Consider the following 15,849-nt stretch of genomic DNA (forward strand, 5'->3'; position numbering starts at 1 on the left):
ATATATAAATAAAAGCTGGGATAAGTAGTGATGTCTGGTGGTATGTTGAAGGAAACTGCTTGAATTTTTTTTTAATATTTTGGCCAGTTTTACATGCTTGTATCTGGTAATCTGAGCAACTGATGTGAAGACAACACTGTGCAATTTGACAACCGTTGGTGAGTTCTACCGTCTTGTCTAGTGAAACGCTCTATTGTCTCTAGTGTTTTTTTTAAATTATTACTTTCTTATTCTCTTTAATGGTTTGATCAGTCATCCAGTCTTGCATCTGGTAATCTGAGCAACATTGTTAAAGATACCAATATGTAATATAACAACCACTGTCAATCCTTATCATTTGGTTTGAAATGACATATCATTTTTAATGTCCTTGCTTTGTTTTGTTTGTATTTTGCTATTTTTTTATTATTTAAAATAAAAAAACAGATATACTAAACCTACTGGAAGAGAAAGTAGATAGAAATCTTGAAGACACGGGTTGACAGAGCCTTCATGAACAGAAACCAAACTGCATGGAAAACACTTCAAAGATTCAACAACTGGGATCTCATCTTATTGAAAAGTTTTTACAGAGCAAAAGAAATCACCAGCAGGGTGATCAGAAAATCCATGAACTGGGAAAAATTTTAGCCAACTCCCTCAGACAAAGGACTCCTCTCTAGAGCATACAAAGAAATTTGAAAAATCAGGCCCCCCCAATTCAAAGACCCAATCCAAAAATGGGCATCTGAAATGAATATACACTTCTCAGATGAAGAAATAGAAATGGCAAATAAATACGTGAGAAAATGTTCAACATCATTAGTCATTTGAGAAATGAACATTAAAACAACACTGAGATTCCATCTCACTCCAGAAAGAACGGCTGTCATCAAGTCAGCCAATAGTAAATTCTGGAGGGGCTGTTCGGAAACTGGAATTGTTCTCCACTGTTGGTGGGAGTGTATAGCGGTAGAGCTACTGTGGAAATCAGCCTGGGGATTGGGATAGTAAACTAGGAGTAGAGGTCCCATTCAACCCAGCTGTTCTCTCCTGGGCTTTTTTCCTAAAGAACTGAAAACATCATACCATAGCAATATATGTGCACTCATGTTTATAGCAATACAATTTGTAATAGCTGAATCTTGGGAACAGCCCATGAACTAAGGAATGGATAAGAAAGATGTATTTTTATACTATGGAGTATTACTCAGCTATAAAGAAAGATAAAATAGAGGCTTATAAGTAAACAGGTGCAACTAGAGACCATATTCGTGGTTTTTTTTTTTGGTACTGGGAATCGAACTCAGGACCTTAGAGACCATATTTGTAAGTGAACTATATCAGACTCATAATTTTATTTTATTTATTTATTTATTTGTCTTTTTGAGACAGGGTCTCGCTATGCAGTTCAAGCTGGCCTTGAGCTCACTTTGTAGCCCAGGCTGGTCTCAAACTTGGAATGATCCTCCTGCCTCAGCCTCCTGAGTGCTGGGATTACAGGGCTATGCCACCGTAGCTGGCCAGACTCACAATTTTAAACGTCATATTGCCTCCCTTGTATAAGAACTTGAATGAATAAATAAAATCTGAAAAGTACAACAGATACTGTGAAGGGGAAAGAAACTGCTGAAATAGGAAAGAACTACTGGGGTGAGAGAAAATAGAAAAAGAGGGAAGCAAAAAAATACATATATGCACAATAGGTAAGAGAATTGTACTACTAATTTTTATTGGTTTAATGAAAGGCACTGTTAATCTGTAATTGTTTGATCAATGTTACATGCCTATATCTGGTTATCTGAGTATCCACTTTGAGATGACAGTATGTAATATAACAACCATTGTTGATTGCCTATTACTTTTTTGGAGATTCTGTGTCATTTTTATTGTTTTTATGTTGTTCTGTTTATGCCTTTTTATTTTGTGTTTATTTTCTCTTTTAAACTAAAAAAAGAATATATGTGTATATATATATATGTTCATTTTATTTTTTTAAAAAGGAGAAAATAAAATATAACAAGACAAGAACAGTACAATGCAAAAACAATAAAAATGATACAGGATTTCAAAACAAGATGATATATATATGTATACACAAGATAGCTAGGATGAGTGAATTGCTGGTGTCTATTGGTTTATAGAAAGCAACAATTAATGCTTAAATTTTTTTTCTTGACCAGTCTTGCATCCTTATATCTGGTAATCAGAACAACTAATTTGAAGACAACAGTGTGCAATATAACAAGCATTGTTGAATTCCTACCATCTTGTTTAATGACATTCTGTTTCATTTCTAATTTTTTTATTTGCGTTGACTTTAACTGTATGATCAATCTTTTTTTTTGTATAACAATCTTGCATTGTTACATCTGTTAATATGAGCAACTTCATTGAAAATAACAGTATGTAATGTAACAACCATTGTTAATTCCTATCATCTTACTTTAAAGTCCTGTATCATTTTTATTGTTTTTGTATTGTTTTGTTTTTGTTTTCATTGTTGTTATTTTATTTTTTTCTCTTTAAAAAAATAAAAGAAAATGAACCATAAAATTGTATACCGTAAGTATGCCCTCAATGTGGTGATTTTATCCTCACGGGAGAATATTTAAAAGGGGTTGGGGAAAAAAGTAGAGAAATAAAAGATGTAGAGACTAGAAGCAAAGGTGGAAGACGAAGTTTACGTGAACTTTGGGAAAATGGAGAAAACAGGAAGGAAAGAGAGAAGGAAGAAATAAACTGGAGAACAGTACAGAACATCCACAAAAACCTAGAGACAGTGTTCACAGAAAAAAAAGAACAATCAAGAAAAAAGAAAATGAAAACAAAAAAAAGGAAAAAAAAGGAGGAAAAAATTTAAAATGTCCCCTTGAGGGCATGTCTGCTATCACTGGTAGACAGGTGAGTGGGCATTCAGAGCCCAGATCCATATTGATTAATCCCAACAATCCTGTACCTTTATTTCTGATGAAGTTCTCACTGGTTTCTGGTTGTGATACTGAGACCTGATTTTTTCAGCCTACAACACTGTACCTCCTGCCGGCTTGACCTCAGCTCTTTGACTTCCTGCTGCACTGTGACACTGTGAACCTGTAGATGGAGCCAGCCCACAGCTGCTCTGAGTCCCAACAAGTTCAGTTGACCTCTCTCCAAGATGGCTACCAGCCAATCACCCTGCCTTGGCGGGCATTTGAACCCGAATAACTTACCAGCTACTGCAGTCTGCTTCATCCACTGCTACATTCCACTGGTGCGTTTCTCCATGGAGGCCTCTGGGGTCGCCAGTAGTCACTGTGTATCTGCAGGGTCAAGCCACCCTTCCCACGCAGTGAGTCAGAAGTCAGGGAGAAAGCACCGCTTGCCGCTTCTGTTTTCTGCATTAAAGCCTCCCTCTTTGCTCCTTCATGGACTTCAGTTCGCACTTCAGATCCTTCTGGGGTCCTGGGAGCCCATTTCCCTCCTTCTCTTCCTTACATTGCTTATATTCCAGCATATGAACACCACATCTCAGTGGGGCTATTTCTTTGCCGTTTACTTCTCCATCTTCCTGGAAGTCCAATTAAGTCTACTTTAAAACATGATAAGGTTTTTCAATATAGTTAATAAGCTAGGCCCAGTGTGGTGGCACATTCCTGCAATCCCAGCACTTGGGAGGCAGAGGAAGGAGGATTGCTGCAAGTTTGAGGCCAGCCTAGGTTAGTGAGTTCAAGACCAGCCTGAAATCCAAAGATTGTACTGTACATTTCTCTATTGTGAACTTGCAACATTTTCAGGAATCTCAGCTTTGTGTGAATAGTGCTTGTGCTATTTAACTCGTGTTTTTTTAGCAAATGTAACATCAATGGTTAACTAGTGAATCAGCTCTTGAGTAGGACATTTGGTTTACTTTTTGAAATAGGTGCAACAAGTGTGTTCACAAAGTCATATGGTTTATTACGGCAGGAAGAATGACCTGGTGGCTGAGTTCCAGGATAAATTCCTAAATTCAAGGTTGGAAAGTCTTCATATTTACCAGGGCATATATTTTTATTCCATACTTGGAAGGTTTACTTGACATATATTGCTGAAAGCTTCAACAACCACAAAATGATGCAAATTGTTTGTCAATTGTTATGTGTCTGGATGGTGTATAAATTGTTTGACAGTTTGAAACAAATCTTCAACAAATGAGTAAATAGCAACCAAATTGTCAGATTTTTTTTCATTCTAGGTGAGTCTTTTTGTTTTCGAAATGTAAACAATTTTGAAGGAAACCAAGTCTCTTTTGAGTGTTACTATTTTTGTTCTAAAAATCTCAAAGCCACATCTGTCACTTCTCTATAAATCCTTTAGATTCCAGTGATTGGAATGATGTAGCCCTGCTATGAAGGCTTTTAGTTCAGATAATGAGGTATCATGATATATTTTTGAGTATCACATTGGTGTATATAGAATGTTTTCTTATATTTCATTGTTAGTGTATTTCAAAATATCTTATGGCATATCGTCCTTTATAAACAATTTCCAACATTGAATTGCAGTGTTTGCTTTCTTCTCAATAGGTTTGACCCCTGGTAAGGACCAAATAATATCTTTTGACTTAGTTCTAACATTGCATGGTTCTGAGATACACAACCATTTTGTAACATTTTGACTAGTCAAATATTTATTTACTGTTTTCTTCCTCATCTGAATCAAAGTCTGCACTCTGTACTTCTCTGTCACATATTGCTAACTTCTTTGGTTTACATGATCCAAGTCATTATTGGTAGCCGAGCCACCTGATGACTCACTTTCGACCTCTTCCTAAAGTTGTAAAAGCAGATTTTCATGCAACACTGTACTAAATTGGACTAATTCTACAAGAAAAATCAAAAGAACATTTAATAAAAAACATACAGAGAAATGTAACATGGTGCATAATGTGGGTTATACTCACCTGTTTACACTTTGACATATGTATATACTTTACGATAGTCCTGTGAAGTAGATAAACACAAAGATTGCTTCCGGTATTCCTCCAGCACAAGTACTGAGATGCACAGCCAGCTACTGATAGCTAAAGTACTTATTTTCATTAGAAAAGTATGGTATGGACGTATGAGGAACTGAGAGTCCTGTTTCAGTGATACCCACAATATGTCAGGGTTCTTTGTGTAGCATTCTTGAGCTGTTAATGTATTTGTCCTTTCAGAATCTCATTCCTCTGTGGGAATTTATTCTGTAGTCTTGAATGTGTTGAGGATTCAGTGAAACCAGTTTTTCCTCAGGAGACCAGCTATGAAGGGGCTGACAGATGGGACTTCTCTTGGACATGGGGAGAGACCTCTTAAGTTTCTGGGCTTTGTTAAGGCCTGATTGGAAAACTGTTTGTTCTTCCCACCTAGGCTCCAAAGGAGGCAGCAGTTTAACCAAGTAGGTTAAGTCCTCTTGGAGGCAGTGGCAACAAGGTGTAGTTCTTTCTGTAGATGCTGAGGGGATCTATCTAGGCTTTGGCTGCTGGGACTCCTCATGGCACCTCCCCACGCTGCTAGCTCCCACACCTCATCCTGACACTGAAATTGTTGAGAGGTCCCAGGTAGGAAGGTAGGGGCAGGGCTAGGGGGAGGTTACAAGCACATATTCAGGTTATTCTGCAGAATACTCTTACGAATTATTCGATTTTTTTTCTTTTTTTGGGACAAGGTCTTGCTATGTAGTTCAGTCTGGCCTTGAACTCACGATGTAGCCTTGGGTGGCCTTGAACTCGTGGCAATCCTCCTGCCTTAACCTCCAGAGTGCTAGGCTTATAGGCATGTGCCACTATGCTCAAGAATTATTTGATTTTGCATTGAAATAGTTCTATAAAAATACATGCATTACTTTGTCCGACTTTTGTTGCTCTCTGTATCTCTGTGTTGTGCTGAATCTAGACAGTCATGATGTCTGAGGCTTCTTAGTTTCCTAGTGTAGCCCGACTTTGATTAAGGTATCAATAAATGTTGGGCAGATGATTAATGGCTTCTTTCTCTTTTATTTTTATTTTTTTTTGTAGAAACTAAAAAGTCAGGTAAAGGTTCCAAAGGCTGCAAGAAGGTAAGTTGGCCCTCCCTTCAGGTGAGATATGCCCATTATTGGCGAATTGGGGATCAGGTCAGTAGATAATGGGTGAGTGGACTTGAGTACCACAGAATTAGTATATCTGACCTTTTTGCTCTTTCTGGGTAGCTATGGGAGAGAATTGGCAGCAGTGTGTATTAAGTTCCCACCCTAAGCCATACATTGCTTTGTGCTTCATTTACTTTGAAAGGAATTATCATCACACCCCCTCCTTTTGGTGGTGCTGAAGGTGGAACTTAGGGCCTTGGTGCATGCTAGGCAAGTGCTCTACCACTGAACTATACCCCTAGCCCATCCATCTTCATGTTTTAAAGGAAGAAACAGTCTCAGTGAGAAAATTTCTGGGTTCAAGGTAACAGCTAGGATTTAAACCATTTTGATTTCCAAGTCCCTGTTTCTCAAGGAGATGAGGGAAGCTTAAATATCATCTTGGATCCAAGCTCCTAGATCTCTTGGGAAAGGTATGACCTGGAAATGCCTTGGGTTCAGAAATGTTAGTGTGGGTAGAGTTCACAAACACTCCAGAATTGCCTGCTGGTTTCTTCGTAGTTCAGGCTGGCCTTGAACTCACTACTGTGTAGCCCAGGCTGGCTTTGAACTCACTGCCATCCTTCTGCCTCAGCCTCCCAAGTGCTGGGACTACAGACATACACCATGTATATCATGCCTGGCTAGATAATTCATATTTCTTTCTCAAAGCTTTTTTTTTACTAGTATACATTTTTGTAGTACATAATGATGACATTCATTGTGGGAATTGGTACATGTGCATAGCACATCTCAATTCTTTTTTCTCCTTCCCCTCCACCCCTCTTTTTAATTTTTTTATTATTTTTATTTATATATTTTTAAAGAGCAGAATATATTTAATAAGGGAAAGAAAGCTTCTGTTCAAGAGAGGGACAGAAGGGGGCCCGAGTGGGTTGCCAAGAACCTTGCCCTTCCCAGGGACTTTATAGCGCAAAACCCTGGGGTATGAACATCAATATTAGGGGTGTGTCTAATATGTCTTCTCTAGCTGCATATGAGGCGGGTCCAAAATAGGGGGAACATGGGAAATTGCAAAGTGGGCATGAGGTGGGACAAAACTATGGTCAGCCAGTAAGATTACAAGTATAATTGTTCAGGTAACATTGAGTAAACTGGGATCAAATGGGGAAGCGAGTCACTTAGCAAGGGGGCATGAATACAGGACAGGGGCTTTTCCTGTAGGGGGTTGGGCTAGTGACTCCTTCTGGCTTTTTGAAGGTGGTTGCTACTTATTTAGAACATCAATCCCTAATGTTCACACCTAGGGAAGTATGTGGGTGCATTTGTTTAGTCCTTTTGTCTTGAGGTCTGGCCCACACAAGGTATCTTACCCTGTCTTTCATATTGGCTCCCTGGAAGGCCTGGCCCTGTCTGACTGCCTATAATATTTCTATTTAACTCAGCTGCCTATAACATTCCCCGCTCTGAAGAAGTAACCCAAACTGCCGTGAGGGGGTAATGGGTGATGACTGCTCTGGCTTCTTCAGGCTAAAAGGGGTTGTAGTTGTTGATTGGCAGTCAGAGATACTCTCCAGAGGGTCTGTCTAATGGCCCTCGATAGACACCAGGCATTTTTATCTTGGGTAGTGTATAGCTTTAAATCTGGAGGAGACAAAGCCAAAGAAACAGTTAAGTGTGCATGGGCCAAATAATAAGATCAACAGGATTATTATGAATATAGTCAACAAAGATTTCCACCAAGAGGAGCCAGTAGTGGCCTCACATAGAGAGGATAAACTCCAACCTATAAGGTCCACTAGCTGAGCACTAGTCCCAGGTGTAATTGAGGGACTTTTAAAGAGTCTGATGTAAAGTTACCACTGTATACCCTCCCTTCCTTGTCCCATTTTCCATGAAGGAGCTGCCATCACAGAAAAGGTCAAATCAGGGTTAGTAAGGGGTGTGTCTAATATGTCTTCTCTAGCTGCATATGTTTGGAAAATTACCTGTTCACAATCATCTCTGTCAACCTCAATTTCCTCCTTTTCTGGCAAAAGTAGTAGGGTTTAAGGAGGAGCATGTCTTTATTTGAATGGCTGGTCCTTGTAGAAGTAGAGCCTGGTATTTAAGAAGTCGGCTGTCTGATAGCCAGAGGCTCACTTTGGACGAAAGAAGGCCTGCCACATTGTGAGGAGTATATACAGTGAGATCTTTACCTAAAGTTAGCTTGGATGCCTCTGGCACTAAGAGAGCTACAGTTGCCATAGCTCTAAGGCAAGAAGGCCATCCCCTTACTACAATGTCTAGTTCATGACTCAGATACCCTACAGGCTGTTGAGTGGGTCCCTGATCCTGTGTAAGTACTCCTAAAGCCATACCTTACCTCTCACTGACATATAAATTGAAATGGTGTCCTGTGGGGAGGCTTAGGGCTGGGGCATTTAGGAGAGCTTGTTTAAGCTTCTGGAATGCCGTTTGGGAATCAGGTTCCCAGGTTAAAATACGGGTATCTGTCTTTTGGGCCTTTTTCATAAGTTGATAGAGCACCCCTGTTTTTTAAAAAAACGTGTTTTTTGCCAGCATGATTTTATTTGTTTATTTTAAAAGTCCTTATAAAGTTAATTACACCTACAGATTAACAGCCAGACTAACAGGTCAACAAAACATAAAACACATAAGACAATTATACTAAACCAAGGTACACTTTTAGATGCATTGTCCATGCTGGATTATGTTAACTTTTTTTCTCTTTTTTTCCTATTTTATTTTGTACTTTATTTATATATTGGGTTTATCACATAAGAGAAACCATAGATAGTTTATATTTCTCACAGGTTCCTAGGTGGTGCTGCTGCTGGTCTAAGGACCACGTTTTGGGAATTACTTGTCTAGAAGGCTTTTCCTTTGGCCTTGCCAAACCTTCCTGGGAATCCCTGCCCCTACCACTTCCCTGGAGTTCTTCAGTCAGCCCCTCTCTGGTTAGGGGAGATCTCTATAGAGGACAGAGCCTTTTCTTGCCTATTCTTTTCCCCTCACAATTACCCTCCTCTGAACACCTTGAGGTCCTACCTGTCCAGGGATTGGATGGTTTCCATGGGTTCATTAGCTTTATTTATTTATTTTTCTTGTCGGTGAACAGCCTGCAAAGCAAAATGGGAAGAAAGCAACCTCCAGAGTGTCCTCCACTTCCCGTTCTGTTCACTGCAATGATCATGCCAGCCGCGAGGTGGCATTAAAGAAGAAGAGGGTGAGTTCTTTACATTGACTGAGAGAAAGGCCCTGCCTTAAATGCCCAGTCTGTAGAACTGTTGGATGGAAGGGCAGAGACCAGAGTTGTGAGGATTCTTGAAACTCTGGGTGAGGGAAGTGAGGGAGGTTACCTTGATGCTGAATTTAGTGTGTCTGTCTGCTGACCTCCCGCTCCCCTCCCAGTGCACTGCCACCTGGCTGATGTTCCCACTGCTCCACGGAAACCGCCCCCGCTGCTCTCACCAGTGCCGGCCCTTGCGTGGATAGTTTTCTTCCCTTATCTGAATGGAATCTGTGGATAGTTTCTTCCTTCATCTTAGCAGGATTTTCAGCATTTCAGGCCATGCTTTCCTTGAAGCACTCTGATTTTGACTTTGTCATCTCGTTTTCCTAGTATCCCCTTCCTTTATGAACAACTTTTTCCCATTTCTACTCCGGCCTCCGCTTTTTTTTTTTTTAATATGGGGTCTTGCTATGTAGTTCAGGCTGGCTTTGCACTGGATATGGAGCCTAGACTAGCCTTGAACTTGTGTCTGTCTTCCTGCCTCAGCCTCCCAAGTGCTGGGATTATAGGCATGTGCCACCATGCCCGACTACCAGGCTGGTTTTGAAGTCCTGGGGTCAAGTAATTCTTTTGCCTCAACCTCCCAAGTGCCGGTATTATAGGTGCATACCACCACACTTCGCTTGTTCTTGATTTTCATTTTTTTTTTTTTTTTTTTTTTTTTTTTTTTTGCTTTTTAAATGATGACATATCCTAGGATCTTGTTCTGTTTCCCTGTGGTCTTAAGAGGTTCCTTCCCCCTAGAATGCATTCTCCCTGCTTATTTTTCTCCGCTACCCTGCTGTCCCTTCATCTCTCTTTTTCTTCCTCTCACTCTATACTGTCCTCTTTATCCTCTCCTTGTACTCCTGTTCCTCCCAACTCTCCCATGTCACACCATTTCTTCTGTCTGTCACCTGTTGGTCTCTTGGGCTGTAGACCCAGTCAGCTACATTCTCAGTCTCTGTTTACTTGTTAGGTTGAGGAGATGAGGGAGAAGCAGCAAGCTGCCCGGGAGCAAGAGAAATACAAACACAGGACCATTGAGAACTACTGTCAGGATGTCCTGAGACGTCAGGAGGAGTTTGAACGCAAGGTAAAAGGGTAACCCTTGCTCCTCAGCAGGATTGGTGTGGGTTTGCCAATGCTCTGAGAAGAGGTAAGGAGAGATGTGAAATTGTTGGAGGGAAGAAAGGAATGAGTATAGAAAGAAAGAAAGAAGAAAGAAAGAAAGAAAATAGTGGCAACAGAACGGGGAGGCTGAGAGGGAATAAGGGTATTTTTCAGCATTACTGTGGCTGGACATCTCTGGAGGGGGCTTCTCTCCCACGTTTGAACTTAAAGACTGGGAGTGGTGAGGGTAGGTGTCTGGTGGGGAGAGGTGTGAGTAGGGGAGGGAGAACGAGGGTATGAAGGGAGGAGTGAGACAGGGGAGCATATGTGGGGTATTTCATCTTCCTTCTGGGCCTTGTTGCTGCCTTTATGGCTTTGCTTGTCTCACACACAGTATATACACTTGTGAACTCATATTTTCTTCTTTGACATACGGTTACAGATTCGCCTCCCCCCATTCCATGTCCCCCATAGATGTCCCAACCCTCTCCCATCCCTTCTTTACACAGCCCTGTGCACACTCAGGGCTCTGGCTGGAGTGTCAGCACACACCCACATAGGCATACATACGTACCGTGTGGGTTTATCCCCTTCATTCCAGTGCCCAGCTCTGTTGATTGGGCAAAGTTAATTTTAGGTGGGCTGAGACTCATGTGGCTTCCCCAGTTTTATGTGCTTTCCAAAGCCCTGGCACGCTTTCTCACCTCCCTTTTCCCTCTGGATTGTTCTTTTTTTTTTCTTTTAGGAGGAAGTTTTGCAGGAATTAAATATGTTTCCTCAGTTGGATGACGAGGCCACAAGGAAGGCTTATTACAGAGAGTTTCGCAAGGTACAGGGATTCATTTGTTTTGTTTTGTTTTGTTTTTTACACAGGGTCTTGCTGTGTAGTTCAGGTTGGCCTTGAGCCTGGGGCAATCCTCCTGCCTCAGCCTCCTAAGTGCTGGGAGTACAGGTGTGTGCCACTATGCCAGGCATGGGTTCATTCATTTCTTAAGGCCCTTTGAGTAGGGCCCTAGTCCATTTTTATTTCCTATTTCTTGTTTTGGTTTTTTGAGCCAGGGACTCACTATGTAGTTTAGGCTAGTCTTGAACTTGCAGCAGTCCTCCTGCCTCAGCCTCAAGTGCTGGCATTACAGCTGGGATTGCAGAGGTGCACCCCATCATGCCCAGCCTTGTTTTGTTTTGTTTTATTTTGTTTTGCTCTATTTCTTTTTTTCCCTGAGCTGTAGACTTTTTTCTTTACTAATCTGCTTAACTGTTACCTGGTCTGTTCCTTGTTCTCATTCCCTTGTCCTCCACCCTGCAGGTGGTGGAGTACTCTGATGTGATTCTGGAAGTCCTGGATGCGAGAGACCCATTGGGCTGCCGCTGTTTCCAAATGGAAGAAGCTGTTCTGCAAGCAGAAGGCAACAAGAAGCTGGTCCTGGTTTTGAACAAAATTGGTAGGTGTTGCACAGAATTGAGTAAGGCAGGGGAATGGGCCACCTTGAACTATGTAGCCCAGGCTGGCCTTGAACCTGAAGCAGTTTTCCTGCCTCAGCCTCCTGAGTGCTAGGATTATAGGCATGCACCACCATGTCTGGTGGGCCTTCTTGAAAGACTAGTTTGTACCTGATTCTGAGACCCAGCAACTCAGTGGTACTCATAACAGGCGTGCAAGGTAGTAATTCTTGTTCCAGTTCTCAAAGCCAGGAATATTATCTGAGGACATACTCAGAGTGTAGCCTGACGTGGGAGTGGAGTCCAAGCTGTCTACCTTTCAATCCCCTGTTCTTGCCATTTTGATCAGTTTCTGTAACTAGATAGCCGTGGAGAGTTCCTCTACCCCCCAGGCCGGAACTCAGGGTATGGGGCAGAGGAGCATGTGGACTCAGGGGTCACTCAGGTCTGACTCTGAGCCCACGTGAGCTATTCTCTCTGAGATACTGGACAAGTCATGTCACTTCTGAGAGCTCTTGTTTTTCTCTTAACTGTAAAATGGGCCATAGATGTCCCAACCTCAAAGGTTTGTGAGAATTAATGGTAAAGTACTTGGTATGTGGTCAGTATTTCAGAAATGATAGCCATTCTTGTGACAGTTATTTTTGACATTTGGCTCAGCATAGAATGATCTAGAGAAGGAATGGAAAATATAATCTTGGGGAGACGTCTGGCTCCTGACTTGGCAGGATGATGTTTGGGACCAAACAGGTAGTTTGTACATTTTCTCTGAGGGAATAGGCCCCCTTGGGGGGGCCAACTGGCCCTGTAGACCAGACTGTCCTTGTGACCCCAACCTAGGGACTGAACAGAGACTGCTAGGGCCAGTGGAGAGACTTGTTGGCAGCATATGGGCCTAGCCTTGAGTGTGGCCAGAGAAATCTTTGGAGAGAGACGTGGAGGTGAGGTTCTCTTTACCAGACCTATTTGTTCCTATTCTTCCCAGACCTGGTTCCCAAGGAGGTTGTGGAGAAATGGCTAGATTACCTTCGCAATGAGCTGCCAGCCGTGGCTTTCAAGGCTAGCACCCAGCATCAGGTCAAGAACTTGGTAAGAGTAAGATAAGAGGCCTCTACCCTCTTTGAGGATAGCTAGAAGCCATGGTGGTGGTGGTGGAATTATAACTTGGACCAGACCTTTCCAGCCCTTTAGTTGAAGTTGGTCTTTAACTTTGAGCTTTTTACTTTCTGGGTGACTTTGTAATTTTAGTGTGACTTCAAATTTCAAAAATTATATAGATCTTCATTTTTCTCTTTAAAACAAGCCATACTAGCTGGGCATAGTGGCACACGCCTACCAGCACTTGGGAGGCTGAGGCAGAGTCACTACGAGTTCCAGGCCAGCCTGTGCTCCATAGTAAACTGAAGGCCAGGCTGAACTACAAAGCAAGACCTTGTCTCAAAAAAACCCAAAAAACAAAACAAACAAGCCATACCACTTAAGGGTATCATTAATATAGTGATACATTTTCATTATAAAATGTTAAAAGTTACAGAAACATTTGCTACTTCTAGGGAGAGAAATTGGGTACTGGGAACAGTTTTTTTTATTTTGTACCATTTGTTGAAAGTTATTGCTTTTCACATTTTTTTTGGTTGAGACGGGTCTCACTGTAGTTCATGCTAGCTTTGAACTCACTATGTATTGTAGGCTAACCTTGAACTTGTGGCAATCCTCCTGCCTCAGCCTCCTGAGTGCTGGTATTACAGGCATGTGCTACCACACTCATATTTTTCACACTTTTGAGGATGGACCCCAGGGGTTTGTGCATGCTAGGCAAGCTCTTTGTCTTGAGCTGTGTCTCCAGCCTCTTGTTCCCAGTTTTTCTTTTTTATAATCACTGCTTCTGCAAAGCATGCTTGCATGTGTCTGTGCGGCAGGTGAGCAAGTGTTGGTATGGGTTAGGTACTGAAAGGTAGAGTGACTGGCTCAGACATAAGCTTTATTCATTGTACATTTTCCTAGATACTCACAAATTGCCCTTCTGCATATCCTCTCATTAGTGAGGTATATGAGAGGGCCTCTTTGCATCCTTACCAACACTGGATAACATTAAACTGTGCGCCTTTTGTAAAAACGTCTATTTTTATTCCCAGTGGCATGTGATTGATTCTCTCACAAATCAACATTTTCTAAACAAGTCTCCATGTAAACAAGGTTAATCTGTATTGAATTTATTCACATAGTATTGAACTTTCAAGTCTTTCAGAAACATGCTGTCTCATTTACTATTCCGGCTTTTTTTTCCTTGTGCTGTGTGGTGCTCTGCTGCACTGTGCTGGAGATCAAACCCAGGGCCTCATGCATGTTACACAAGCATACATCCCAGCTAATTTTTTTTAAATTTTGCCATTTTGGTGGCAAAGATGTCATAAACATTCTTTCTGAACAGTTGTATTCCATTTGTATTTCATCTTGATATACCTTTTGAACCTGTTTCTTATTGATTGATATTAATTCCAACTTTGTGGCATTAAAAACGATGTGAGTGAGGGAAGAGGAAGGGTATTCTGGGAAGAGGAGATGGTTTCAGGAATAAAGAGATGGAGGCCAGGATGGCCTTGTTCTGTGTGAGGAGCCAGGGGAAAGTAGGCAGGGAGGGCAGGTATCCCTGTTTGTACATGAAGGCACTGAGGCCTGGGGAAGGAAGGCACACTTTTCCGACCATAGGCGTGTGAGAGGTACAGTTAGAATTCAAACCTGGCCTGTATAGAGCCAAGATGCCATCTTGTCCCTTCATGGGAGGCAAGAGGCCATGTGTGACAGCAGAGGCAGGGGCAGAGGAGACTGGAGACATAAAGATAGTGGAAGAGAGTAGGGAAGTAGCAGGTATTCAGAGCCTGTGAAGAGAAGCTCTCCATTTCAGGCTGAGGAGCTCAATGATCGCAGTGAGGTCCTGAATGTTTTGCTGCAAGTTGGAAATCTAGGTTCAGAACACATCTCGCACCTGATGCCTCTTCTCTAATATCATTCTCATTTTCCAGAATCGGTGCAGTGTGCCAGTGGAGCAAGCCCCTGAGTCACTGCTGAAAAGCAAATCCTGCTTTGGAGCTGAAAACCTCATGAGGGTTCTGGGGAACTATTGCCGCTTGGGTGAAGTGCGCACTCACATCCGTGTGGGTGTTGTGGGTAAGGTCTGGTGAAAGGTCATGAAGCCCAGGCTCCTTCCTCAGGCAGGGACTGAACTGAGGCAAAGGATCCTGGGAAAACTGAGTTGCCTTTTTGGGGAAGAGGGGAGTGGTTCAGGAAGCATTTTGTGACTTGTACTTTAACTAGGAGGGCATTAAGAAGGCATACTTGGACTCACCATTGAGTTTTTATTATTGTTTTTAAGACTGGGTCTCACTACATAGTAGATGTTGGCCTTGAGCTCACTATGGACCTATGTAGACCAGGCTGGCCTTGAACTTGTGGCAGTCCTCCTGCCTCAGCCTCCCAAGTGCTGGGATTACAGGCATGCACTATCATGCCCAGCTCAACCACTGTGTGGTGAGTGTTAGAGCCATGAACCAAATGCATGGTGCCAGTCTGGAATTGTTATCATCTCATCCTGTCAGAGCTGAGGGAAGGAAATGTGACCACCCCTCTTTACAGATGACAGTACTGAGGCCCAGAGAAGGGAAAAGCAACTTGTGGAGCTCAGTACTGTGTGAAATAGGGCAGAGTTGAGGCTCAAACCTGGGCCTTTCTGGAATCAAGGGTACTCGGGGAGGGATCATAAGAGGAGAACAGAGAAATCGAGAGGTAGAGACAGATATCATGGAGAGAAAGTGAAGCTGAGATAGACACATTGAAGAGGGAGCAGGATATTGAAAACATGTAAACTCACATACCTGAATAGACATAGAGGAAGACGTAGAAAAAGAATAGGGAAGCCAGATGGCAGAATTGGTGGAGAATGAAAAGACAAGAAAATTTACATGACAAAGGTAAGG

At 42.0% G+C, this 15,849-nt stretch overlaps 1 protein-coding gene across 2 annotated transcripts in view; it reads left to right on the forward strand.

The window, feature by feature from the left end:
- The window catches only part of Gnl3l (guanine nucleotide binding protein-like 3 (nucleolar)-like), a 57,334-nt gene that overhangs the window by 30,483 nt on the left and 11,002 nt on the right, over positions 1–15,849 (forward strand). For both annotated transcript variants that reach the window (XM_013502824.1, XM_005401525.2), the window contains exons 3-9: positions 5,996–6,036; positions 9,170–9,277; positions 10,302–10,418; positions 11,181–11,264; positions 11,742–11,877; positions 12,861–12,964; positions 14,899–15,043. In XM_013502824.1, the coding sequence (XP_013358278.1) occupies positions 5,996–6,036; positions 9,170–9,277; positions 10,302–10,418; positions 11,181–11,264; positions 11,742–11,877; positions 12,861–12,964; positions 14,899–15,043 (735 nt within the window). The remainder of the gene's footprint in view (positions 1–5,995; positions 6,037–9,169; positions 9,278–10,301; positions 10,419–11,180; positions 11,265–11,741; positions 11,878–12,860; positions 12,965–14,898; positions 15,044–15,849) is intronic.

The sequence above is a fragment of the Chinchilla lanigera genome, unplaced genomic scaffold (genome assembly GCF_000276665.1).
Source record: "Chinchilla lanigera isolate Chin_1 unplaced genomic scaffold, ChiLan1.0 scaffold00074, whole genome shotgun sequence".
Lineage (NCBI taxonomy): Eukaryota > Metazoa > Chordata > Mammalia > Rodentia > Chinchillidae > Chinchilla > Chinchilla lanigera.